At 41.2% G+C, this 27,722-nt stretch overlaps 2 protein-coding genes across 18 annotated transcripts in view; one reads left to right on the plus strand and one right to left on the minus strand.

The window, feature by feature from the left end:
- Positions 1-7,610, minus strand: part of LOC145517664 (uncharacterized) — a 63,053-nt gene extending 55,443 nt beyond the window's left edge. Inside the window, exons 1-2 of one of the 4 annotated variants that reach the window (XR_014062260.1) lie at positions 7,462-7,563; positions 103-294 (exon numbers count right to left, since the gene is read on the minus strand). Coding sequence is in view for 1 of the 4 variants with exons in the window: in XM_081520698.1 (XP_081376824.1) it covers positions 236-267 (32 nt within the window). In the remaining 3 variants the exon portion in view is untranslated. Of the gene's footprint in view, positions 1-102; positions 295-7,461 lie in introns of all 4 variants that reach the window. The other 3 variants (XR_014062257.1, XR_014062259.1, XM_081520698.1) reach the window with 3 other exon arrangements.
- The window catches only part of LOC145517683 (uncharacterized), an 85,389-nt gene continuing 65,259 nt past the window's right edge, over positions 7,593-27,722 (plus strand). For all 14 annotated transcript variants that reach the window (XM_081520772.1, XM_081520723.1, XM_081520805.1 and 11 more), the window contains exons 1-2: positions 7,593-7,904; positions 25,966-26,038. In XM_081520772.1, coding sequence (XP_081376898.1) covers positions 25,974-26,038 — 65 coding nt within the window. In that variant the 5' untranslated portion in view covers positions 7,593-7,904; positions 25,966-25,973. The remainder of the gene's footprint in view (positions 7,905-25,965; positions 26,039-27,722) is intronic.

The following is a 27,722-nucleotide window of genomic DNA, read 5'->3' on the forward strand; positions in this document are numbered from 1 at the left end:
TTTCACTCCAATTGCCACAACTCTGCTAAAGCAATGATTATTGGGAAAAACTCTTGAGAGTCTCACTTGGCTTTAGGAAAAAACCATAATTCAGCAACTCACCAAATTCCATACCCATCTAATCACCAAAAGACAGTCTTACTCAAGCAAGTTTTTTCCCATTTGGAATTCTTCAAAATTTAAGAAACACTGAGACTAGTAGGTTGATTATTCACACAGTGCATGGCCTGGGTACCTCATTTTCTCTCTCCACATCTTGAGGCACATTCTTACAAAAGGCTTTTTCAATGGATTCTAGAAGAAGAAAAAAAATACAGCACATGAGATCCATCAGAGGAAACCAAACAGCAATATATTCCTTTAGAGTAATGAACAAATACCCCCACAGCCTCAAGGAGTTTGCAAGTAACCACATTTAATTCAGAGAAAGGAAAGCCTCAGCTGTAAGCTGTGACAAATCTGTGGGTTTTGAACTTTCAATCACCAGAAAAACCAAATCGCAAACAAAGGTGCTGGAAAAGATGATGGCCCTTCTGCACACAGAGGGCATCTTAGTTTGATTATATTGTCCTATTACCAAGTGATGAACCGGCAGGCACCAATTACAATATCCTGCAGAAACAGCCCCTTCCATCTCACAGCTTCCCTCTATTACTTCTTGACAGACTAAAAATAAAAGATATCAGGTGATGCAAACAGCAAAGCTACTGGTGCATACACTCATTTCATCTGAACAATTGTAAGGCACAGCTTGGTCACAATTTTTAGCCATCATTTTTCCCTTTTCAATTTTTATTGGAGTATAATTGCTTTACAATGTTGTGTTAGTTTCTACTGTACACCAAAGTACACAAAGATCATTGCTATCTTTGAAACTTTTAGTAAATCTAAAATTACTCCAAATTTTAAAAAGTTAAAAAACCAGTTAGATAATGACAATAATGATAAAGACTGCATCAGGAGCAAGTAAAGCAAATTGCTCTTGGTTAACTGAAGCAAGGAAGAGTGCAGTTTAACCACAGAGAAAGAAATGGAAGCATCATGGTGAAATGCAAACTGTGTTATTCCTCTTTATTATAAAGATGACTTTACCATGGAAAAACATAAGAATGTGCATTGGACAATGTGCCCAGGAATCCTGTGAGGAACAAATAATAAGCTCCAGAAGTTAAATAAATGCATCCAACCAACCGTATGCTAGACCTCTCTGAGGTTCCAGGTACAGAATAAGGAACGTGTTTGTTGGGCAGAGCTGCTGGTATTCTCTGCTTCTGTGGTCCAATGCAGTGGGAGTAATAGCCAACACCAGAAAGTAGGACAGAAAAGAACCATCAAAACCATGGGCTTGTCCATCACACTGTGCTCCCACACTCCTGGTGGACAGCTCTGGTCCCAGACCCCAGCCCAGACTGCCTGCCTCTATGAGCCAACCAGCATCACACTCCACAGCCAGACCTGCCGGAGGGCAATACAGAAACCATCCTTGTTTTGAAAGATGACAGAGAACAAGGAGGGGTTTACTCTCCTGTCTAAGGTATGACTACCTATAGTTATGTAAGATCAGAGATAAGGAAACTTAAGAACTGAGGACACTCACCTAGAGAATATCTTTTCTCCACTCTTACTGGGATGAATGGGATTTCAAACACAAGATTAGTATGCCAGTAATTCTAAGCATTTCAGTGTGCTCTAGAGAGAGAATCCATTCCCAAGATGGGTGCAATTCAAACTCACTGTGTTATTTGCATCGAATGAAACTGAACCAAACACAGTACTTGGCACGCAGGAGGTACCCAATAAATGATCGCTTCCTCCATCTAAATAGCCTCATGCGTATGGAGTTATGTGTTAAAAATCTAAATAACTGTTTCTTTATGGTAGTGAATATGACAACTGAGACAAGCAGAATCATATGTCTAAAAAAATAAAGATGGAGAGAGTAAATTAGGCAGTAAATGGCTGAAGACCAATCAGCAAGGTTGAAGGGCTACAGTTTTTGCATAAACAGATAAGACAAGTATGTGTGCTTAATCGTTCAGTCATGTCTGACTCTTTGTGACCCCATGGACTGTAGCCAGCCAGGCTCCTCTGTCAATGGGGATTCTCCAGGCAAGAATACTGGAGTGGGTTGCCATGTCCTCCTCCAGGGGATCTTCCCAACCCAGGGATTAAACTCAGGTCTCCTGCACTGCAGGTGGATTCTTTATTATCTGAGCCACCAGGGAAGCCAAAGTATACTGAAGCCTGATGCCCTGAAAGACATTTTATATTTAAGGTCTGTTCAGTCACATCCCCAATAAAGATCCTCCAAGAATCAAGGAGGGTCAGTTACTGAAGCTCCTGGCTGCATGGGCTCAGTGGGGCTGTAAGTGGAAGTATTCACTAAGTCGGCATCACTTTTGAAAATAAATCTTTTATTTTAGAATAGTCTTAGATATACAGAAAAGCTGCAGAGGTAATACAGACAGTTCCTGTGTTCCCCTCACTCCATTTTGCCTGTTACATCCTACATTACTATGGTATATTTGTCACTTCTTCTTTTTGCTGGGTCTTCCTTGCGGCATATGGGCTTCTCTTGTTATGGAGTGTAGGGTCTAGAGAACGTAGGCTCAGTAGTTGCAGTGCACAGGCTCTCTAGTCGTGCCTTGTGGGCTCAGTTGCCCTTTGGCATATGGGATCTCAGTTCCCCAATCAGGGATCAAACCCATGTCCTCTGCTTTTGGAAGGCAGATTCTTAACCACCAGACCACCAGGGAAGCACCAACATGCTACATTTATCACTTCTAAAATACCAACATGGGCAAAACCAACACAATATTGTAAAGCAATTGTCCGTCAATTAAAAATAAATTTAAAAAAATCACAAAAATCAACATAGGCAAATTACTATTAAACAAAGTCCACAGTTTATTCAGATTTTAATAACATTTTTTTTCCACTAACATCTTTCTTCTCTTCCAGGATCCCATCCAGGTTACCTCGTTACATTTAGTCATCATGTTTTCTTAGACTCCCCTTGTTTCTTATGACCTTGATGGTTTTGAGGAGTACTGGTCAGGTATTTTGTAGAATGTTCTGTGATTTGGGATCGTCTCATGTTTTTCTCACGGTGAGACTAGGTTTACAGGTTTGGTGGAAGAAGACTACAGAGGCATAGTGCCCTTATGGGTCACAAGCTATCAACATGATTTACCACTGATGATGTTGACCTTGACCAAGATAGTGTTGCCAGGTTTCTCCACTGTAAGGTTACTTTTTCCCCTTTCCATACTCTAATAAGTCACTAAGCATAGCACCTACTCTAATTGGGGGGGGGGGGAGCTTAAGCTCCACCTTCATGTTATATAAATTAATAATAAATAAATTATTTGAAATTCTTCTATAAGGCCGATTGATCTCTTCTCCTTTACTTATTCATTCATTCACTTATACATTAGCAAGGACTCATGGATATTTTATACTTTTAGTTAAAATCCAATACTACCTTACTTATTTCATCGCTTAAATTATTCCAGCTTTGATCAGCTCTTCCAGGATGGCTCCTGCATCCCTTCAGCATGGCCCATTCCTTTTACTTTCTGAGCAATTCCTTAATTTCTGGTACATACTACAAGATAGTCACAGTTCATCTTCTATACCCACTGTCCCTGCCCTGGAATCAGCCATTTCTCCAAGAAGACCGGCTTCCTTTTATGAGCGGATGGTCCTAGAAAGCAAGATCTGTGCACTGGGGGTTTGCCGTAGGTTTTTGCACTTTGAGATCACACTGCAACTGACAGGCTTGGCCCTCTGGCATCTTCTTACTGAATTATGGTTGTCAGGTGTCTGGGGCTTTGTGCTTTTCTGTGGTGGGGCTTCACTTTGAGTAATTTCCCTGCCCTCTCTCCCACCCACTCCTTGCCCTAGGCAAGGTACGGTGAATTGTCTGCTTGGTGGTTCTGAAAGTGAGAACTAAATCAGCTCAACCCCCTAGGGAGCTCTCTCTCTCCACTGTGGCCAACAGGAGAGTAGGGGCAGCAGTTGTCATTGGCCCCTGTCAGGAGGGCCTGGGGTTGTCTAGGAAGCAGATGACTGGGTGGAGTCATCCTCACTTGGGGTGCAGGATGAGGAGGCCCCCTGTGGCCATGCTGCTAAGTTGTGACAGTCAGTCAACCATTCATGTATTTTTTCGGTTCCTTAATTAACTAACACTCATTTACCTCCTACACATGCCAGGCTCTGTTCTAGGCACTGGTGATACAGTAGTGGAAAAACAGACGAACCGAAAACAGTTTCTGCCCTCGCGGAGCAAACGTACTTGTTGGAGAATAAAGACAACAAGCAAAAATTAGTATGTGAAGGTCAGGAGGCTGTCAGTGCTCTGAAGAGGCAGGGCTGGTGGCTAGAGAGCCAGTGAAGATGGGAGGGAACACGTACAGGAGTGGAGGACAGGGACTGAGTGAGAGGACAGGTCAGTGGATGGCTTTGAGCAGAGGAAGAAGGTTTTTCTTTTCCTCTCTTTTTCAAGAGCTCACTCTGACTGGCGTGTTTAAAATCATCCGTTGATCATGGGCTGCGGGAAGGCAAAGGGCCAAAGCAAGAGGACCAGCTGGGAGGCTCTCTCGATCACCCAGGCTGGGGATGACAGTGGCCAGGGCCAGGTGGTAGCAGAAAGTGTGGCACTTGGAAGAGACAAGGTGCTTAGTCGGCACAACTGGCTGGTGTCATTGGACTTGACCAAGATGAAAAGGCTGTCAGAAGGACAGGCAGGGTAGAGAGGATCAGGCGTTGACGGGAGACATGTTAAATTCATGACGGTAAGCGAAGTGTTGACCTCAGGCCCACAGATGGCTTCCTTAGAACCACCTCAGAAAAGAGCAGAGTGAAGATAAATGGGGAGTGCCTTTCCCACTCCATCACGTGTACCAGGGTAGGGGGAGCTGTGGGTTGGCACATAGGCATTGGGCCTGCATGTCTAGAATCATAAAAGATGTTAATAGGGAAGATGAGTTATGGCTTCTATGCATCCAAGTAAGCCACATGCCTTGGCTCTCATTCATGCCCACAGCAGCCTTGCACCCCTCATATGGGAGACAGTGCAAAAGGAGCTGTCCCTTGGCTTGCTGCCCAGCCCCTGGATAACATGAAGATGCCGTGCCTACTGCATGTCATGCTTTGTATCTTTCTATAAAACCCCCTATATGTAATATGAGAGTCAAACCTATCATGTCTTGTGTGTCTGAAGCCAACTTGAACCCATAACCATAGTTGGGCTGCTGCACAATACAGCTGATATTTTAATCTCTGTTTGCTTTGACTCCCGTCACTCCATAATTGGAAAGGGAAGAAGAAAGTGTTAATTATTGTCTCCCTGAATCTCTGACATCCTAGTGGGAGTTTCCTTCCAGTAGTTAAATGTGCAAATAAGTCTTTATAGCAACTCAGAGGGCAAGACGCTAATGGCCGATCTGGATATCCAGCCCTGTAAGATCTACACATGTACACCCATGGCCGATTCATGTCAATGTATGGCAAAAACCACTACAATATTGTAATTAGCCTCCAATTAAAATAAATAAATTAAAAAAATAAAATTATAAACAAACAAAAAAGATCTACAAGTTTTACACAGCTCTACAGTACAGTTTGGTCAGCTCTTAGACTGAAGAAAATTCTCTAGCGCTGCTTCTTTAATGGGGCGTCCCTGGTGGCGCTGTTGTAGCCAAACACCCCGGGAAACAAACTCACTCAGAAGGACAGCGCAGAAAATGGAGTGCAGTTTATTACACTGGTGGGTCCAAGGTAGAGTTTCCTCTTTAGCCAGGCACCCTGACTGTTTTTTGTGTCTACCTTTTATACCTAGTGTGTACATGCCCAAGCCCACATTCCCAATTTTCTCAAGTCTGCTCTGGAAAATATTAGAAGGAGATACAATTAAGTTAGTCATGTTTCACATTCTGAAGGTCAACTAGCCATGCAGTGCAGCCCACATTACTGGGCACCATCAAGATTACAGAAGGTGTTCGATAACACAGTGAGTTATCGTATTCTTCTTCTTCAGGGAGTCTAGGTATGAGGTCAGCCTGGTCTGGTGTTTATCTTTCTGTGGGGCCTGCTCCGTCATTGGCATGTTATCTCCATGGTTACCAGATATGTAGTCCACAGTTCATTAAAAGTATAAGATGGAGCTAGTTCAGTCTGGGTGATCTGCTTCTTCCCTTCTTCAGCGCTAGTGGTAAAGAACCCACCTGCCAATGCAGGAGACGTAAGAGACACAGTTTCAATTTCTGGATTGGGAAGGTCCCCTGAAGGAGAGCATGGTAACCCACTCCAGTATTCTTGCCTGAAGAATCCCATGGACAGAGGAACCTGGCAGGCTACAGTCGCAAAGAGTTGGACATGACTGAAGCAACCTAGCATGCATGCTGGCTTCTTTAATGAAGAATGGATGGTTCCCTACACAGAGACTGTGAGATGGTCTTCTGTGATGTCTGGCCCTGAAAACTCTGAACAAAATGGATCCACTCCATCTCTGAATGTATCTAGTTAATTTTTCAGAAGATTGCCGATGCTTACACTTAGCCATTGAAAATGTTACTATGTGACAAAACAAGAGTAGTCAAACCTTGTCTTCACATCTCCATGTTTATGAAATGACCAGGCAGTACTAGACATTTCCCAGTATCCTCCAGAGCTGGTCATTCTGAAAGTCATTTATTCCACATATCAGCAGGATTTCAGAGGTGCCTAGATTTTCATTTAGCCTCCAGCCATCTTGAACTGCCAAACGCCCCAAGGAAGCACCATGACTCAACGGTCCTCATGGATAATCAAAAACAAAAGCTGACCGGACCTGGGGTGTTGGACCATGCTCCTTATAGCACCTTTTGAAAGTATACCCAGGTCCTTCCAGAAGATGTGGCCCTCTCCTAAAGGAAGCTGATTAGAATAAGCCGGGGCTCCTTGATTAGAATAACGAGGAACTTGTGAGGGCCTAGCTCAGCCCAGATGCTTCTGAGAACACAGTCTCTGCATTCCCTCCCGGGTGCCTTAAGAACCTGACCTCCTCCATCGGGTTCAGAGGAGAGGCAGCAGTCCTTGGCAAGAAGGGCAGGATTGGAGAGTAAAGAAGGAACAGGAAGCCCACGGTCTGGGAAATCACCTCGGTGTTTCCCGAGGTTGCTAGACAAAACCTACACACCTGGGTGTTCTGGTTCATGTACCACGGGAGGGCTGTGCAAAGAAAGGTAAGTCTCTAAGGCAAGTCGAAATTATGAATTCCTTCAGCTGGGGCGGGGGAGGAGGCCAGTCTATCCCAAGCGTTTGAATCTGAATGTGAGATGTTACATAAAGGTACTAGGAAGATAGGTCACAAGAATTCCGCGACCCTCCACCCCCCACCCCGGCAAAAACAAAACTCTTACATCTTATTTTAAATAAAAAATGGGCACAAGAAATACTCAATAATAGTAATAAACTTACTTCTTAGCTTGACTGTCCTGGACTAGATTTTCCCTTCTCGGTCGGGGCGGTGGGCGCTGAGTCAGAGAGATGCCACCTTACACCGCGCGAGGGAAGCGGCACGAGGCGAAGCCAGGGTCGCCATGGAAACCACGTTGGCTGGGCTGCCCCGGGGCAGACCCGGGCTGGTGGGCGGGGTTCCGCAGTGGCTGCTGGGGAGACGCTAGAGCAGGGGCTGGGGGCTGCGAGAAAGGCCACAAGAAAGACTGCGGATTCGGGGTTCCCAGGACCCTCAGCCCGGGATCCGGGAAGGGTAACAGAAAGTCGCTTCCCAGCCCACAATCTCCAAATCTGCCAGATGATCCAAACCACGTGGTTAGACACCAGAACTCCAGGTGCTCACTCCTGCTGGTTCGCTAAATCAAAGTGTCAGCGGTGAGGACCCAGAATCTGCATTTAACCAGGTGCTTTATAGGGTAAGGGGGTTGGGAGACGATGGGTTCGCCTGTTCTGTTTTCTCAGCGCGCCGTGGTGATAGTAAAAGGATCCGCACCTCAGTTTCCTCCCTAACGGTTCTCAAGGAGGGGCATTTCTGCGAGCTGGAGATGGAAACCCGGTTCAGTTTCTTGAACTAAAGTGTAACTGATTGGAAGCGTCGCTGCAATTTGCGGGTTTCCCACTTGGGGGTAGCCTCGTCCTTCGTTCCTATTCATTTGGCAAAGGGTGGCCCTCGGTGTCTAGTCCAGTTAATTCCGGCTGCAGTCTCCGTAATATAAGGTCTTTTTAGAAAGCGAATCTTGGGTGCGGAGAGACATGTCTCCTTAGGAGGAGTGGGACAGTAGCTGAACCTAGAGCTCTAAATGTAAGACTCTCTTAGCTCCAATTCCTGGTTCACACTTAGGGTTCAGAGCAATGAATCTGTGTTTGTGAAGAAATAATGTTTTTGTTGAGAGTAACGTATGTGTACTAGAAAACAGATTTCTCAGCCCTCTGGGCCTTATCCTTTATTGGACGATGGGATGGGACCTCCTTATTGATTTGGACAGCTCCAGCCCTGGCTGGGCTTCAGAGTTAGGTTTGGACCTTGGGGAACCATGAGCTTCATTTGCCCACTTTCAGGAGGCAGCGTGGTGGTGAAATGGGAGAGGGACACAGCGGCAACACTTGTGGGGAATTCCCATAGTGTAGTCCTCCCTGACAGTAAAAATAGAACCTACTAAATTTGCACAGTCTTCCTTAGAAATCTAGATAGGCTGAGCTCAATAGAATGGATTAACCTATGGGTCTCTACTGCCTTATGCATTTATATACCATACTGTCTTATGATAACCTATGTTTATAGGTCTGATTTCTGTGTTATTGCATATATGCCATGTGCTCCTCTTATATCATGCTCAGTCACTTCAGTCATGTCCCACTCTTTGCAACCCCATGGACTGTAGACTGTAGAGGACCCTGCCAGGCTCCTCTGTCCATGAGATTTCCAAGGCAAGAATACTGGAGTAGGTTGCTATTTCCTCCTCCAGGGGATCTTCCCCACCCAGGGATTGAACCTGAGACTGCTGTGTCTCCTGCATTGGCAATGGATTGTTTACCACTGAGCCACCTGGGAATGTTGTGTTATTGCATGCATGGCATATAACATCACAGCCAAGCTCACATAGGCTGGAAGTGATAGGGCTGAAATTAAGCAGGATCCTGCAGGGCCTTCCCAGGAACAGATGCCCTGTGTCCCTGCATCTTTTTTGTAGAAGAGCTTTAGCCATTTAGACCTTCCCTGAATTCCAAAAAGCAATTTAATCAGAGAAGTGAGAAAATGCAAAAACAAACAGTCAAGCAAGAGAATAATAATAGTTCAGCCATAAAACAAAGGACCTTTAGTTCCTCCTCAAATGCTATAGTTAATATCCTGGGCCATATCATTAAGTTGTTTTGCAGATACTTAACACCGCTACCAGGTGGAAGAAGTTAACCACATGCTGATCACTAGCATGGAAACCCCAGACTGATTGGAACCAGCAGGTTGATGATTATGATTCCTGAACTCACTCTGTTAACTTTCCCATCAACCAGTCAGAGAATTGTGCACGAGCTTATGAAAGACCCTGTGATCCTCTCCCTCACACCGTTTTTAAAAAACCTACCCTGAAAGGCATCAGGGGGTTTGGGTCTTTTGAGCATGAGCTGCCTGTTCTTGATTGGCCCCATCTTGGGTGCCTTGCAGTAAACATTATATTTTCCTTCCCCACAGCCCAGTTGTTGCATGTCGTTGTATGTTATTGTATATATGTTGTATGTTGGCGTTGTTGTATGTTGGGTGAATGGATGCAAGTTTGGTTCGGTAACGGAGCCAGATCTTCCTTAGCACAAGATAGAACCCAGGCCCAGCACCAGGGCAGATGGCAGGGGTTGGGAGAACAAGTGGTTTCATTTTCATGGTCACCTGAGTAATTAGTGTTTTCAAAGTGAGAGTAGAGGGCAGTCAGCTTTCAAACTGTGAGCCCAAGAAAGTCCCCACTGTTGGCTTTAAGTGTGAGCGGGAGGTAATCCTTCTTCAGAAGATATATGGCCAGGAAAAATTTGGAAGTTCATTAAAATAGGGTCAAAGCAAGTGACTCATTGACTGACAGAATTTGCATAGAGCCAGAGCAGAGAGCCAAGTTTTATTTTGAATTTCCTGGTTTCCTTGAGTGGGAGAAAGTAATGCTATTAGTAAGGCTTGGCAACACCAGGGTTTCTTATTTCTTATTAATTTTTAAAAATTAAAATTTTGTTTTGGTGGAGACATAATAAGAATCTTGGATAGAAAGAACCTGAAAGACCTGTGGGATACTTAAGTGAACCAAAAACAGGTGTGTTGGGGCTGTATTCTGGATTATACGAATTTGTATTATAGGTCCTACTTAATACATTATCGGGGACTTCCCTGGTGGCTCAGATGGTCAAGAATCCACATGCAATGCAGGAGACTTGGGTTTGATCCCTGGGTCGGGAAGATCCCCTGGAGAAGGGAATGGCTACCCACTCCAGTATTCTTGCTGGGGAAATCCCATGGACAGAGGAGCCTGGAGGGCTATAGTCCATGGTAGCAAAGAGTCAGACACAACTGAGCAGCTAACACATAACATGTTACTGACTGGAGGACTTTTGCAGAAACTAATGTCTGTGGCTGGTGATTTGTTATATAAGTGAATATTGAAACACCCTGGTCAGTTATGTTAGGATAACAAGAGACGTATTCATACATCTCTGGTCAGTAAGTTGTTAAAATCATTAACATAGATAGGGTCAACTGCTGCAGAGAAAACATTTTTGTGACTAGAGTACAGACATTGCAGGATACCCAAGGACAAAAAGATTTTGAAGGTGACAGAGATGGTTCTTTGAAATCTTTCTGAGTTTCCTATCTTTTTGCTGTGCTCCACACAGACACAAAGCAATAGCTATTTTATCTGAAAAATAGAGAATGGAGATGGCAGAGCACAGAGGGATTTCTTAGTGCTAAGACTCAATTTCCCAAAAGCATTATGATTTTTTGGACGCCCAAGAAATTTCTCATGTTTTAGGTCTCCATCAAAGAAAGGCTGAATCTCTAGAGTGGATGAATCAAAAGTTAAAAATGATAATAGAAAAGTCTGTGGGTTAAGCCTGCTCTTAAATGTTAGTACGTTTAATTATGTGTGCTCCTGCTGGGAGCACATGGAAGGCTCATTTAAGCACAACAAAGATGCTCTCTGGAGCTTAGGAGGCTGTGAGTTCAGGTGGTGTGGAGTTCCTGCTGGAGTGCTTCTCCTCCTGTTGACAGGCACACCCAGAGTGTCTTCAGTCTGCAGAGCTGGCCCAGGGTTAGACTCAAAGCAAAGATGTCCTGAGAGAGGCAGAGAGAGTTTCCCGGCAGTTTGTGTCACTGTGTGAAACCAAGGAAGAAGTACAAGTGAAATGTGAGCATCAAAGATGCGAAGCTGAGCAAGGCTCACATACTCAGCTGCTGAAAGAAAAGGGCCTGGGGCCCATTGCTTTCATGCATGGTCACAGTAATTAAATAGCAGGTGTCAGAAAATATCTGATGGCTCTTAGGCTTGAAAAAGTGTTTGATAACAAGCAGTAGACAGTCTTCAAAAAAGTTCATTACCAAAGTTGTTTGTGTGTCCGTGAAGATGTTTTCATTCTCAGAACAGGTCCTCCAAACCTGTTTACCCCTGTAGACGTTCATTTATTCTGTGGTCACCAACAGATATTTAGCAAGCACCTCCTGTATGCGCACAGAGTGTGAAACAGAGCAGTGAAGAAGCAGACAGAAATTCTAGCTACCATGGCTTAGATTCTAGTGGGAGGAAACAGACCATAAATACAAAGTAAGAAATAAGAGAAGCATGTTATGTTTTGGACAGGGATAAATGCAAAAGAGAAGTAACAGGGTTGGGGAAAAGGAGTACAGGCATGTAGTTAGGGTAGACCTCACTGAAAAGGGGACATTCAAGCAAAGACTTCAAGAGTCGCAGAAGTTAACTGTGCTGGTGTTGGAGGCTTGAATCCAGGGCTGTGGGGAAACTGAGTGCCAAGGACCTGAGGTGGAAGCATGATGGTGTGTTTGAAGAACAGAAAAGAGGCAGTGTGACTGGTGGGGGCTGCCAGGTGGGAGAGTGATGGGAGATGAGGTCAGAAAAGCAGTGGTTAGAGCAGTGGCTCTGGGGAGTCTTGTGTTCCTTTGACTTTTTCTGAGACATGAACTTGTTGGAGTATTTTGAGAAGAATAGTGTGGTCTGACTTTTTAAAATATTGAGATACAATTCATTTACTATTAAATTCACCCATTTGCAGTATGCAATTCAGTGCTTTTTAATCTATTCAGAGTTGTGCAGCCATTGGCATCATATAATTCCAGAACATTCTCATCCCCAGTCAAACTCTGTACCCATTAGCAGTCACTCCCCACCATTCTCCCATCCCCCAAGTCCCTGGAAATGACTAACCTACTTTCTGTCTCTTTGAAAGTTTGGGGGCATTTCATGAAATTGAGTCATACAACATGATAGCCTTTTGTATGTGGTTTTTCTTTCATGTTGTATCACACATCGGTGTAACAGAGCTGGTTCTTAGACTCTTTAAATCAATGGAAATTGATAAGAGTCCAGAGGAGAAATTTAGGCAAGGCTTTACTGGGACTCATGCTGCAGCAGGAGGGAACAAAACAAGTAACAGGTTCCTTTTTTCACTCCCTGAGTGGAGGTGAGTTGTTCCCTTACATGGGGTGAGGGTAGGGGCAGGTCCAGGGGTCAGGCAGGATGGGGTGACTTAGGCCCCTTCTCTGGTGGTATTGTGTGCAGGGAACATAGAAGTTGGGTTTTTGGTCTTTTTGTATCTTGTTTATAATTTTCCCCAACTGTGCATGCATGCAGTTATTTTTAGTCCTTATTTGCATCTTTGATCCATTTTGACTTAATTTTTAAAATTTGGTGTGAGGAATAGGATCAACATCGTTATTTTCTGTGTGGCTATGCAGTTATCCTTTTGTTGAAAAGGCTTTTCTTTCTGCGTTGAATTGTCTTGGTATCCTTATCAAAAATCAATTGTCCTAAATGTATGGGTTTATCTCTGGAGTCGCAGTTATATTTTTGGATCAACCTATCTATCTTTGTATTCTGTTTCTCCAGGAGACATTTGTTGTCCAGGTACAAGAACTTGTAGCAAAGGGTCCCAGGTCCCACGTGTCTCATCAGTACCTCATTTTTTCCCATAGCTGAATGATACTGCATTCTATGGATATATCACATTTTATTTATCCATTAATTCATTGATGAACATTTGGGGGCCAGTTTTCACTTTTTGTGCTATTATGGCTAATGTCACAAACATTCATGTTCAAGTTTTTTCATTGGAACACATGTTTTCAATTTTCTTGGTTGTATACCTAGGAGTAGAATTGCTGGGTTGTATGGTAATTCAGTGTTTAACTTTTTAAGGAACTCCCAAACTGTTTTTCACAGTAGCTGTACTTCAGCAATTCATGAGAGCTTCAATTTCTCCATATCGTTACCGTCTTTTTTATTTTTTTAGCCATCCTAGCAGGTATGAAATGGTATTTCATTGAGCTTTTTGATTTGCATTTTCCTAAAGACTAATGATGTGAAGCATCTTTTCTTGTGCTTAGTAGAAGTTTATATGTCTTCTTTGAAGAAATATCTATTCATATCTGTTACTCATTAAAAAAATTTTTTTGTTTGTTTTTACTGAGTTGTAAATTTCTTTATATATTTTAGATACTAGACGCTTGACAGATGCATGATTTAAAAATATTCTCTCTCATTCTCTGGGTTGTTTTTTCACTTTATTTATAGAGTCCTTTGAAGCACAAAAGTGTTTAATTTTGATGAGTTCCAATTTATCCATTTTTTAATTCTATTGATAGTGCTTTGTGTCATATTTTAAAACCATTGCCTAATTTAAGATCACCAAATTTTATGCCTATGTTTTCTTTTAAGAATTTTATAGTTTTGGTTCTTACATTTAGGTCTTTGATCCATTTTGAATTAAATTTTTAATTTGGTGTGAGGAATAGGTACAATGTCATTATTTTCTGCATGGATGTCCTGTTGTCCTTTTGTTGAAAAAGCTATTTCTGCTTTGAATTGTCTTGTACCCTTGTCAAACATAAGTTATCCATAAACATATGGGTTTATTTCTGGAATCTCAATTTTATTTCATGTATTAACCTGTCTATCCTTATGCCAGTACTATAGTGCCTTGATTACTGTATTAATTTTTGAAGTCTAGCGGTGTGAGTCCTTTAAATTTGTCATTTTTTGAGATTGTTTTGTCTATTCTGGGTGCCTTGCATTTTCATATGAAATTTTAGGACCTACTTTCCAATTTCTGCAAAACAAGTAGCTAGGATTTTGATGAAGACTACCTTGAATCTCAATATCAATCTATCTTAATACGGAGAAGGCAATGGCACCCCACTCTAGTACTTTTGCCTGGAAAATCCCATGGAGAGAGGAGCCTGGTAGGCTACAGTCCATGGGGTCGCTAAGAGTCAGACATGACTGAGTGACTTCACTTTCACTTTTCCCTTTCATGCACTGGAGGAGGAAATGGCAACCCACTCCAGTATTCTTGCCTAGAGAATCCCGGGGACGGTGAAGCCTGGTGGGCTGCTGTCTATGGGGTCACACACAGTCAGACCCGACTGAAGTGACTTAGCAGCAGCAGCAGCTATCTTAATAATACTGAATATTCTCATTGGTGAATGGGATGTATTTCCATTTATTTAAGTCTTCTTTAATTTCTTTCAATGATATTTTGTTGTTACAGTGTACAGATCTTGTACTTATTTTGTTTTTAAATTTATTTTAATTGGAGGCTAATTACTTTACAATATTGTAGTGGTTTTTGCCATGCATTGACATGAATCAGCCCTGCGTGTACATGTGTTCCCCATCCTGAACCCCCCTCCCACCTCCCTCCCCATCCCATCCCTCAGGGTCATACAAGTGCACCAGCCCTGAGCACTGTTTCATACATCGAACCTGGACTGGCGATCTACTTCACATATGATAATATACATGCTTCAATGCTACTCTCTCAAATCATCCCACCCTCGCCTTCTCCCACAGAGTCCAAAACTCTGTTCTTTACATTTGTCTCTCTTTTGCTGTCTCGCATATAGGGTCATTGTTACCATCTTTCTAAATTCCATATATATGCGTTAATATACTGTATTGGTGTTTGTCTTTCTGACTTACTTCACTCTGTATAATAGGCTCCAATTTCATCCACCTCATTAGAACTGATTCTAATGTGTTCTTTTAATGGCTGAGTAATATTCCATTGTGTATATCTACCATAGCTTTCTTATCCATTCGTCTGCCGGTGGACATCTAGGTTGCTTCCATGCCCTAGCTATTGTTAACAGTGCTGCGATGAACATTGAGGTACACGTGTCTCTTTCAGTTCTGGTTTCCTCGGTGTGTGTACCTGGCAGTGGGATTGCTGGGTCGTATGGCAGTTCTATTTCCAGTTTTTTAAGGAATCTCCACACTGTTCTCCATAGTGGCTGTACTAGTTTGCATTCCCACCAACAGTGTAAGAGGGTTCCCTTTTCTCCACACCCTCTCCAGCATTTATTGTTTGTAGACTTTTGGATAGCAGCCATTCTGACTGGCATGAGATGGTACCTCATTGTGGTTTTGATTTGCATTTCTCTAATAATGAGTGATGTTGAGCATCTTTTCATGTGTTTGTTAGCCATCTGTATGTCTTCTTTGGAGAAATGTCTGTTTAGTTCTTTGGCCCATTTTTTGTTTGGGTCGTTTATTTTTCTGGAATTGAGCTGCCTGAGCTGCTTGTATATTTTTGAGATTAATTCTTTGTCAGTTGCTTCATTTGCTATTATTTTCTCCCATTCTGAAGGCTGTCTTTTCACCTTGCTTATAGTTTCCTTTGTTGTGCAAAAGATTTTAAGTTTATTTAGGTCCCATTTGTTTATTTTTGCTTTTATTTCCTTTACTCTGGGAGGTGGGTCATAGAGGATCCTGCTGTGATTTATGTCAGAGAGTGTTTTGCCTATGTTTTCCTCTAGTTTTATAGTTTCTGGTCTTACATTTAGATCCTTAATCCATTTTGAGTTTATTTTTGTGTATGGTGTTAGAAAGTGTTCTAGTTTCATTCTTTTACAAGTGGTTGACCAATTTTCTCAGTACCACTTGTTGAAAGAGATTTTCTTTTCTCCATTGTATATTCTTGCCTCCTTTGTCAAAGATAAGGTGTCCATAGATGCATGGATTTATCTCTGGGCTTTCTATTTTGTTCCATTGATCTATATCTCTGTCTTTGTGCCAGTACCATACTGTCTTGATGACTGTAGCTTTGTAGTATAGCATGAAGTCAGGCAGGTTTGATTCCTCCAGTTCCATTCTTCTTTCTCAAGATTGCTTTGGCTATTCGAGGTTTTTTTGTATTTCCATGCAAATTGTGAAATTATTCTTTCTAGTTCTGTGAAAAATACCATTGGCAGCTTGATAGGGATTGCATTGAATCTATAGATTGCTTTGGGTAGTATACTCATTTTCACTATATTGATTATTTCGATCCATGAACATGGGATATTTCTCCATCTATTTGTGTCCTCTTTGATTTCTTTCATCAGTGTTTTATAGTTTTCCATATATAGGTCTTTTGTTTCTTTAGGTAGATTTATTCCTAAATATTTATTTTTTTTGTTGCAATGGTGAATGGAATTGTTTCCTTAATTTCTCTTTCTGTTTTCTCATTGTTAGTGTATAGGAATGCAAGGGATTTCTGTGTGTTAATTTCATATCCTGCAACTTTACTATATTCATTGATTAGCTCTAGTAATTTTCTGGTGGAGTCTTTAGGGTTTTCTATGTAGAGGATCATGTCATCTGCAAACAGTGAGAGTTTTACTTCTTCTTTTCCTATCTGGATTCCTTTTATTTCTTTTTCTTCTCTGATTGCTGTGGCCAAAACTTCCAAACTATGTTGAATAGTAGTGATGAAAGTGGGCATCCTTGTTTTGTTCCTGACTTTAGGGGAAATGCTTTCAATTTTTCACCATTGAGAATGATGTTTGCTGTGGGTTTATCATATATGGCTTTTATTATGTTGAGGTATGTTCCTTCTATGCCTGCTTTCTGGAGGGTTTTTTTTTTTTATCATAAATGGGTGTTGAATTTTGTCAAAGGCTTTTTCTGCATCTGTTGAGATAATCATATGGATTTTATCTTTCAGTTTGTTAATGTGGTGTATCACATTGATTGATTTGTGGATATTAAAGAAACCTTGTATCCCTGGGATAAAGCCCACTTGGTCATGATGTATGAACTTTTTAATATGTTGTTGGATTCTGTTTGCTAGAATTTTGTAAGGATTTTTGCATCTATGTTCATCAGTGATATTGGCCTGTAGTTTTCCTTTTTTTATGGCATCTTTTCTGGTTTTGGTATTAGGGTGATGGTGGCCTCATAGAATGAGTTTGGCAGTTTATCTTCCTCTTCAATTTTCTGGAAGAGTTTGAGTAGGATAGGTGTTAGCTCTTCTCTAAATTTTTGGTAGAATTCAGCTGTGAAGCCATCTGGTCCTAGGCTTTTGTTTGTTGGAAGATTTCTGATTACAGTTTCAATTTCTGTGTTTGTGATGGGTCTGTTAAGATTTTCTATTTCTTCCTGGTTCATTTTTGGAAAGTTGTACTTTTCTAAGAATTTGTCCATTTCTTCCAAGTTGTCCATTTTATTGGCATATAGGTGCTGATAGTAGTCTCTTATGATCCTTTGTATTTCTGTGTTGTCTGTTGTGATTTCTCCATTTTCATTTCTAATTTTGTTGACTTGATTCTTCTCCCTTTTTTTCTTGAGGAGTCTGGCTAATGGTTTGTCTATTTTATTTATCTTCTCAAAGAACCAACTTTTAGCTTTGTTGATTTTTGCTATAGTCTCCTTTGTTTCTTTTTCATTTATTTCTGCCCTAATTTTTATGATTTCTTTCCTTCTACTAAGCCTGGGGTTCTTCATTTCTTCTTTTTCTAGTTGTTTTAGGTGTAGAGTTAGGTTATTTATTAGATTTTTCTCTTATTTCTTGAGGTAAGCTTGTATTGCTATGAATCTTCCCCTTAGCACTGCTTTTACTGAATCCCATAGGTTTTGAGTTGTCGTGTTTTCATTGTCATTCATTTCTATACATATTTTGCTTTCTTTTTTGATTTCTTCTTTGATTTGCTGGTTATTCAGAAGCGTGTTGTTTAGCCTCCATACGTTTGTATTTTTAGTAGTTTTTTTCCCTGTAGTTGACATCTAATTGTGATAAGAAAAGATGCTTGAAATGATTTCAATTTTTTTTGAATTTACTAAGGCTAGATTTATTGCCCAGAATGTGATATATTCCGTGTGCACTTGAGAAAAAGGTGAAATTCATTGTTTTGGGGTGAAATGTCCTATAGATATTAATTAGGTCTCACTGGTCTATTGTATCATTTAAAGTTTGTGTTTCCTTGCTAATTTTCTGTTTAGTTGATCTATCCATAGGTGTGAGTGGTGTATTAAAGTCTCCCACTATTACTGTGTTACTGTTAATTTCCCCTTTCAACTTGTTAGCATTTGCCTTACATATTGCAGTGCTCCTATGTTAGGTGCATATATATTTATAATTGTTATATCCTCTTCTTGGATTGATCCTTTGATCATTATATAGTGTCCTTCTTTGTCTCTTTTCACAGTCTTTATTTCAAAGTCTATTTTATCTGATATGAGTATTGCTACTCCTGCTTTCTTTTGGTCTCCATTTGCATGAAATATCTTTTTCCAGCCCTTCACTTTCAGTCTGTATGTGTCCCTTGTTTTGAGGTGGGTCTCTTGTAGACAGCATATATAGGGGTCTTGATTTTGTATCCATTCACCAGTCTTTGTCTTTTGGTTGGGGCCTTCAACCCATTTACACTTAAGGTAATTATTGATAAGTATGATCCCGTTGCCATTTACTTTGTTGTTTTGGGTTCGAGTTTATAAACTTTTTCTGTGTTTCCTGCCTAGAGATGATCCTTTAGCATTTGTTGAAGAGTTGGTTTGGTGGTGCTGAATTCTCTCAGCTTTTGCTTGTCTGTAAGGCTTTTGATTTCTCCTTCATATGTGAATGAGATCCTTGCTGGGTATAGTAATCTGGGTTGTAGATTTTTCTCTTTCATCACTTTAAGTATGTCCTGCCATTCCCTTCTGGCCTGAAGAGTTCCTATTGAAAGATCAGCTGTTATCCTTATGGGAATCCCCTTGTGTGTTATTTGTTGCTTCTCCCTTGCTGCTTTTAATATTTGTTCTTTGTGTTTGATCTTCATTAATTTGATTAATATGTGTCTTGGGGTGTTTTACCTTGTGTTTGTCCTGTTTGGGACTCTCTGGGTTTTGGGCTTGGGTGGCTATTTCCTTCCCCATTTTAGGGAAGTTTTCAACTACCATCTCCCCAAGTATTTTATCATGGCCTTTCTTTTTGTCTTCTTCGTCTGGAACTCCTATGATTTGGATGTGGGGCATTTAAGATTGTCCCAGAGGTCTCTGAGGTTGTCCTCATTTCTTTTAATTCTTTTTTCTTTTTTCCTCTCTGCTTCATTTATTTCCACCATTCTATCTTTCACCTCATTTATCCTATCTTCTGTGTCACTTATTGGTTCCCTCCAGAGTGCTTTTGATCTCAGTTCTTGCATTGTTCATTACTGATTGACTCTTTTTTATTTCTTTTAGGTCCTTGTTAAACATTTCTTGCATCTTCTCAATCTTTGTCTCCAGACTATTTGTCTGTAACTCCATTTTGTTTTCAAGATTTTGGGTCATTTTTACTATCTTTATTCTGAATTCTTTTTCAGGTAGACTCCCTATCTTCTCCTCTTTTGTTTGGTTTGGTGGGCATTTATCATGTTCCTTTATCTGCTAAATATTTCTCTGCCTTTTCATTTTGTTTAGATTGCTGAGTTTGGGGTGGCCTTTCTGTATGCTGGAAGTTTGTGGTTCCTCTTTATTGTGGAGGTTCCTCCCTGTGGGTGGGGTTAGATGAGTGACTTGTCAAGGTTTCCTGGTTAGGGAAGCTTGCATTGGTGTTCTGGTGGGTGGAGCTGGATCTCTTCTCTCTGGAGTGCAATGAAGTGTCCAGCAGTGAGTTTTGAGGTGTCTGTGGGTTTGGTGTGACTTTTGGCTGCCTGTATTTTAATCCTCAGGGTTATGTTCCTGCGTTTTTGGAGAATTAGCTTGGTATGTCTTGCTCTGAAACTTGTTGGCTCTTGGGTGGAGCTTGGTTTCAGTGTAGGTATGGAGGCTTTTGTATGAGCTCTTGTCAATTAATGTTCCCTAGAGTCAGGAGTTTTCTGATGTTCTCAAGTTTTGAATTTAAGCCTCCTGCCTCTGCTTTCAGTCTTATTCTTACAGTAGCCTCAAGATTTCTCCATCCATACAGCACCGATGATAAAACATCTAGGTTAATGGTGGAAAGATTCTCCACAGTGAGAGACACCCAGAGAGGTTAACAGAGGTTACATGGAGAAGAGAAGAGGGAGGAGGGAGATAGAGGTGACCAGGGGAAGAGTGGGAAACAAAAGGGGAGAGAGATCTAGCCAGTAGTCAATTCCCTATGTACTCTCCACAGTTTGGAACACTCTGAGAGGTTCACAGAGTTAGGTAGAGAAGAGAACGGGGAGAGAGGGGATAGAGGTAACCTGGGGGAGAAGAAGGAGAGTCAAAAGGGGAGAGAGCAATCAAGCCAGTAATCACACTTGTAAGTAAAAATGGGTATTGAAGATTGGATTCTTAAAGGTACAAAATTGATAAATACCAAAAAGAAAAGATTAAAAATCTAGAGTAGACGTTAGAGTCTCAAAAATACAATATTACAAAATCACACAAACACAAATTATAAAAAATCACAAAAATTATAAAAAATATATATATGAAATTTGCTTTAAAAATAGGGTCTTCTTTTTTTTGAAAGGTAATAGTAGGTTATAAAAGTGAAAATTAAAGGAGTAATAAAGAACTTAAAAATTTTTTTAAGTTAAAAAATGATAATAGTAAAATATATCTAGGAATTTCTCTGGAGCTGTTGAGGACAGTGTGGGGTCAGTTCAGTTTCTGATAGTTCCTTGTTCCTGCTTATACTTCTTCTCAAGGTCTATAGACCCTTTCCAATGTCATCAGTGCTAACTACAGAATTTTAATCTGTTGCACCTGTCACTTCCAAAGTGGTTCCCTCTTCTTTGTTTATTTTGGCTTCCTCTGTTTGCAAGTCTCTTCAGGGTCTAATTTCCACCCTGACACAAGGTGGCAAAGGTGGTCACTTATTTAGGCTCATTTGTTCAGTTGTGCTGTGGGGAGGGAGGAACACTGCAAACAGATATCACTGGCATGTGTGGGGAGTGCTCGCAGTGCTTGGGCCACACTGGGTTTGCCCCTGCTCATGGCGTGTGTGCTTTCCTGATTTATACTGCTCAGGCTCCAGGTTGCTCTGCAGGGGAACTATCTAAAGCAGGCCCTGGGTTGTGTGCACTTCCCAGGTCTAAGCCGCTCAGGTTCAAGTTCTTGGGTACTCCACAAAGGCACAGACTTGGTTGGGCATGTCTTCTGTGCCCTTCCTAGGTCCGAGCAGCTCAGGTGACCAGGTGCACTCTCCCAGGTGTGCGGTGCGTCTACCACCTCCCCGTTCCCAGCTCCTTGGTTTCCTGGGTGTGCAGGGAGAGTGCCATCTCAGGTGTGCCATGTGTCTCCTCTGGGGAGCTGATCTCTGACTGCGACCCTCCTGGTGGATGTCAGCTGTCCAGGATCCCAGGAAGACTTGGTTAGCAACTGGGAGCCTGCTCACAGTTTGGTGGAGGATGCTGTCTCTGGGGCCCTGATTGCCCCTTGCCTTCCCACTCTGGCTGTCGCCCGCCTGCCTCTCTGCCTCCAGTTGGGGGATGGGCTGGTCTGCAGCTGGCTAGCTCTCCTCTGGCATTTTCTCAATCCTTTGTTCTGTGAGCAGACCAGGCTCTGCCTTAGAGCTTTTCATGGGAAAGTTCTCTCTCTCTTTCTTTCTCTTTCCTCTTTCTGGCTATCCCACAGTTTGGGTTGCTATCTCACATTAGCTCCCTCAGATTGTCCTCAGGGTATTCAGGCCCAGTCCTTACCCTAAGCATGCAACCCACACCTCCCTGTTCAGCCCCTGCACGCTGCTGGCAGATGTGAGCATCTGGGTTACTTCTCCGCTGGGAGTTGCAGTTAGGTATGTAATCTGTGGGGTGTTTTTTTTCTCCTGGTTATGTTGCCCTCTGAGATTCCAAAACTCCCCACAGACCCGCCAGTGAGAGGGTTTCCTGGTGTGTGGAAACTTCTCCTCCTTCATGACTCTCTCCCTGGGATGGATCTCCATCCCTAACTCTTTTGTCTCTCCTTTTATCTTTTATATTTTGTCCTACCTCATTTTGAAGAGAATGGGTTGCCTTTCTGGGTGCCTGGTGTCCTCCACAAGCGTTCAGAAGTTGTTTTGTGGAATTTGCTCAGCGTTCATATGATCTTTTGATGAATTTGGGGGGGAGAAAGTGGTCTCCCTGTCCTATTCCTCCATCTTCTTATTTTGTTAAATCACTGAGTATTTTATTGTTTGTGATGCTATTGTAAATAGAATTTTCTCAATTTCATTTTTTAAAATTGATTTTAAAAAGTTATTTGTTTTTGGTTCTGCTGGGTCTTGGTTGCTGCATGGGCTTTTCTCTAGTTGCAGCGAGTGGGGGCTACTCTTCATTGAAGTGTGCAGACTTCTTACTGCAGTGGCTTCTCTTGTGGAGCATGGGCTCCAGGGCACGGGCTTCAGTAGTTGTAGCTCGTGGACTCTGTAGTTGTGGTTCCTGGGCTCTAGAGCACAGGCTCAATGCTGCTGCTGCTAAGTTGCTTCAGTCGTGTCCGACTCTGTGCGACCCCATAGACGGCAGCCCACCAGGCTCTGCCGTCCCTGGGATTCTCCAGGCAAGAATACTGGAGTGGGTTGCCATTTCCTTCTCCAGTGCATGAAAGGGAAAAGTGAAAGTGAAGTCGCTCAGTCGTGTCCGACTCTTAGCGACCCCATGGACTGTAGCCTACCAGGCTCCTCCGTCCATGGGATTTTCCAGGCAAGAGTACTAGAGTGGGGTGCCATTGCCTTCTCCCCAGGCTCAATAGTTGTGGCAAATGGGCTTAGTTGCTCTGCAGCATGTGGGATCCTTCCAGATCATGTATTGAACTTGTCTCCTGTGTTGGCAGGCAGATTCTTGACTACTGAGCCACCAGGGAAGCCCTTATTTTCCTTTTTGACCACTCATTGCTAGATTGTAGAAATAAATACAGTTGATTTTGTATCCTACAACCTGGTTGGACTCATTTGTTAGCTCTAATAGTTTGTGTGTTCTGTAGATTTTACAGATGAGAATAGAGATGGTTTTAATTCTTCCTTTCCAATTTATATAGCTTATTATTTTATTTCCCTGCTTAATTGCTCAGGGTAGAACCTCCAATGCAGTGTTGAATAGAAATGGTAAGATAAGCTATTTTCCTGATCTTTGGGGCAAAGTTTTCATTTGTTGCTCATTAGGCATGATGATAACTGTAGGTTTTTCTTGTTAATAATGCTCTTGGGAAGGTTGAAGAAGTTTATTTTCCTAGTTTGCTGAGTGTTTCTGTCAAGAAAAGATGTTGGATTTTGTCAAAAAGAGGCCTACTTCAGAGATATCGCAGATTCAGTTCCAGACCACCACAGTAAAGTGAATATTGCAATAGTGAGTCATGAATTATTTTGGTTTCACAGAGCATAGAGAAGTTAAGTTTACACTATACTGTACTTTATTAAGTGTTATAGCATTATGTCTAAAAAATGTACATACCTTAATTAAAAAATGCTTTATTGCTAAAATTGCTAACCATTATCTGAGCTCTCAGCTAGTTGGAATCTTTTTGCTGGTAGAGGGTCTTGCCTCCATGTCGATGGCTTCTGACTGATCAGGGTGGTGATTGCTGAAGCCTGGGGGTGGCTGTGGCAATTTCTTAAAACGACAACAATGAAATTTGCCACATCAATTGACTCTTCTTTTCACAATTTCTCTGTAGCATGTAATGCTATTTGATAGCATTTTACCCACTTCTTTCAAAATTGGAGTGAATCTTCTCAAACTCTCCTGCTACTTTATCAACTAAGTTTATGTAATATTCTAAATGCTTTGTTGTCATTTCAACAATCCTCATAGCATCTTCACCAGGAGTAGATTTCATCTCAAGAAGCCACTTTCTTTGCTTTTCTTTCCTTCTCCAATGCATGAAAGTGAAAAGTGAAAGTGAAGTTTCTCAGTCGTGTCCGACTCTTAGCAACCCCATGGACTGTAGCCTACCAGCCTCCTCCACCAACCTCATGATAAAATTTTATCATGACATTGCAACAATTCAGACACATCTTCCGTCTCCCCTTCTAATTCTAATCTCTTGATATTTCTACCACATCTGTAGTTACTTTCTCCATGAAATCTTGAACTCCTCGAAATCATCCATGAGGGTTGAAGTCATTTTTTTCCAAACTTCTGTCAATATTTTGACCTCTTCCTATGAATCATGAACATTCTTGATGGCATCTATAATGGTAAATCTTTTTCAGAGGGTTTTCAATTTACTTTGGCCAGATCCATTAGAGGAATCGCTACCAATGGCAGCTATAGCTTTATGAAGTGTATTTCTTAAACTTAAAAATTCTTGAACCATGGACTGCAGAATGGAGGTGTGTGTTAGCAGGCATGAAAACATTAATCTCATTGTACATCTCTGTCAAAGTTCTTGGGTGACCAGGTGCATTGTCAGTGAACAGTAAAATTTTGAAGGGAATCTTTTTTGTGATCTCAATAGTGGGCTGAAAATATTCAGCAAACCATGTTGTAAGCAAATGTGCTGTCATAGAAGCTTTATTGTTTAATTGATAGAGTACAAGCAGAGGAGATTGAACATAATTTTTAAGGGTGCTAAGATTTTTGGAATGGTAAATAAGCACTGACTTCAACTTAAAGTTACTAGTTGCATATAGGCCCTAATAAGAGTCAGCTTGTCCTTTGAAGCTTCATAACCAGACATTGACTTCTTCTCTCTGCTGCTGCTAAGTTGCTTCAGTCGTGTCTGACTCTGTGCGACCCCATGGACGGCAGCCCACCAGGCTCCCTCGTCCCTGGGATTCTCCAGGCAAGAACACTGGAGTGGGTTGCCATTTCCTTCTCCAATGCATGAAAGTGAAAAGTGAAAGTGAAGTTTCTCAGTCGTGTCCGACTCTTAGCAACCCCATGGACTGTAGCCTACCAGCCTCCTCGGTCCATGGGATTTCCCAGGCAAGAGTACTGGAGTGGGTTGCCATTGCCTTCTCCACTTCTTCTCTCTAGCTATGAAAATCCTTTATGGCATCTTCTTCCAATAGAAGGCTGTTTTGTCTACACTGAAAATTTATTTTTTAGGCACCTTCATATATTATCTTAGCTAGATCTTCTGGACAACTTACTGCAGCTTCTACTTTAGCACTTGCTACTGGACCTTGCACTATCTGTTATGGAGATGGCTTCTCCCCTTAAATCTCATGAACCAACCTCTGCTAGCTTCAGACATTTCTTCTGCAGCTTCCTTACCTCTCTTAGCCTTCACAGAATTGAAGAGAGTTAGGGCCTTGTTGTGGATTAGGCTTTGGCTCAAGAGAATGTTGTGGCTGGTTGGATCTTCTATCCAGACCACTGAAACGTTCACCACATCAGCAATAAGGCTGTTAAACTTTCATACCATTTGTGTATTCACTCTAGAAGCCCTTTTAATTTCCTTTGCGAACTTTTCCTTTGCATTCATAACTTGGCTAACTGTTTGGGGCAAGAGGCCTAGCTTGTGGCCTCTCTCAGCTCTAGACATACCTTTCTCACTGAACTGAATCATTTCTGGCTTTTTATTTAAAGTGAGAGATATGTAGAGGCCAATTATAGAGTTGTTAATTTGTCTAATTTCGATATTGTGTCTCAAGAAATAGGGATGCCCAGAGAGAGGGAGAGAGATGGGAAACATCTGGTCAGTGGAGCAGTCAGAACACACATCTGGTAAGTTCTCCATCTCGTATGGGTGTGGTTTGTGGTACCCCAAAAACAATTACAATAATAACATCACTGATAATGGATCACCATAACTAATATAATGTTGAAAAAGTTTGAAATATTGCAAGAATTGCCAGAATGTGCCACAGATATGAAGTGAGCAAATGCTGCTGGAAAAGTGGTGTTGATAGACTTGCTCAAGATGGGGTTGTCACAAACCCTCAGCTTGTTAAAGAAAAAACCACAGTATCTTGAAGTGTGGTAAAGTGAAGCATGATAAAATGAGGTATGCCTGTACTTTCTCCATATCTATGGAAATTATTGTGATTTTTGTTCTTTATTAATTTGGTGTATTATATTGATTTCTTTTCTTATATTGAATTAACATTGCATTCCTAGAATAAATCCCACTTGGTCATAGTGTATTACCCTCTTTATATGTTGCTGGAGTCTCTTTGCCTATATTTTGTTGAGGAGCTTTGCATCTATTCATAAGTGATATTTGTCTGTAGTTTTCTCATGATTTCTTTGTTTTGGTACCAGGGTAATGATTTGGGAGTGTTCTTTACTCATATATTTTTTACAAAATTTTCTTAAATATTAGTATGAACTCTTCTTAAGATGTTCGGTAGAATGAACCAGTGAAGCCTGGTCTTTCTTTGTGGGAAGTCTTTGATTATCAATTCAACCTCTTTATTTGCTATAGGCCTATTCATATATTCTGTTCCTTTTTGATTCAGTTTTGATAGTTTCTTTCTTTCTAGAAATTTACCCATTGTGACCACATTATCTAATCTGTTGGCATACAATTGTTCATAGTATTCCCCTTCAATTGTTTCTATGTTTATAAGGTCAGAAATAGTATCTTTCATTCCTGATTTTAGTAATTTGAGTATCTCTTTTCTTGTCACTCTAGCTAATTGTCAGTCTTACTTTTCAAAGAACTAACTTTTGCTTTTATTAATTTTCTCTATCATTTACCTATTCTCTATTCCTGCTCTAATATTTATTATCTCCTCAATTCTGCTGCTTGGTTTTACTTTGCTCTATTTTCTTCTTGTTATGAAGGTGAAAAGTTAGGTTATTTATTTGAAACCTCTTCTTTTCTTAACATAGGCATTTACAACTATAAATTTCTCTCTGATCACTGTTTTTATTGCACTGCATGAGTTTTGATATGTTGTGTTTTTCATTCATCCCAATGTATTTTCTAATTTCCCTTGTGATTTCTTCTTTGCTCTACTGGTTGTTTAAAAGTATGTTTAATTTTCACATATGGGTGAATATCATATTTCCTTTAGTTACTGATATCTAATTGTGGTACCCTGTTTACAGCATATAGTTGGGTGATTCTGTCAATATCTATCTCTTAATTGGAGCGTTTGGTCCACTAACACTTAATATAATTACTGAAAATACTTGCATCTGACATTTTTCTGTTTACATTTTGTATGTATTTTTTCTTTTGTTTCTCTTTTCTTCCATTACTGCCATCTCTTTTTACTAAATATTTATTTTCTAGTGTACTATTTTAATTTCCCTATCATTTATTTTCCATATGACTTCAAATCATTTTCTTGGTGGTTGCCCATGGGGATTACAATTAATATCTGCCTCTTTTTCTCTCTCCTTTCCTTCTGGAAATTCCATTATTTTTATGTTTGTATACTTGATGGTGTCTCACAGACAT

The sequence above is a fragment of the Giraffa tippelskirchi genome, chromosome 1 (genome assembly GCF_054371585.1).
Source record: "Giraffa tippelskirchi isolate mGirTip1 chromosome 1, T2T-mGirTip1v1.2.pri, whole genome shotgun sequence".
In the NCBI taxonomy this organism is placed as follows: domain Eukaryota; kingdom Metazoa; phylum Chordata; class Mammalia; order Artiodactyla; family Giraffidae; genus Giraffa; species Giraffa tippelskirchi.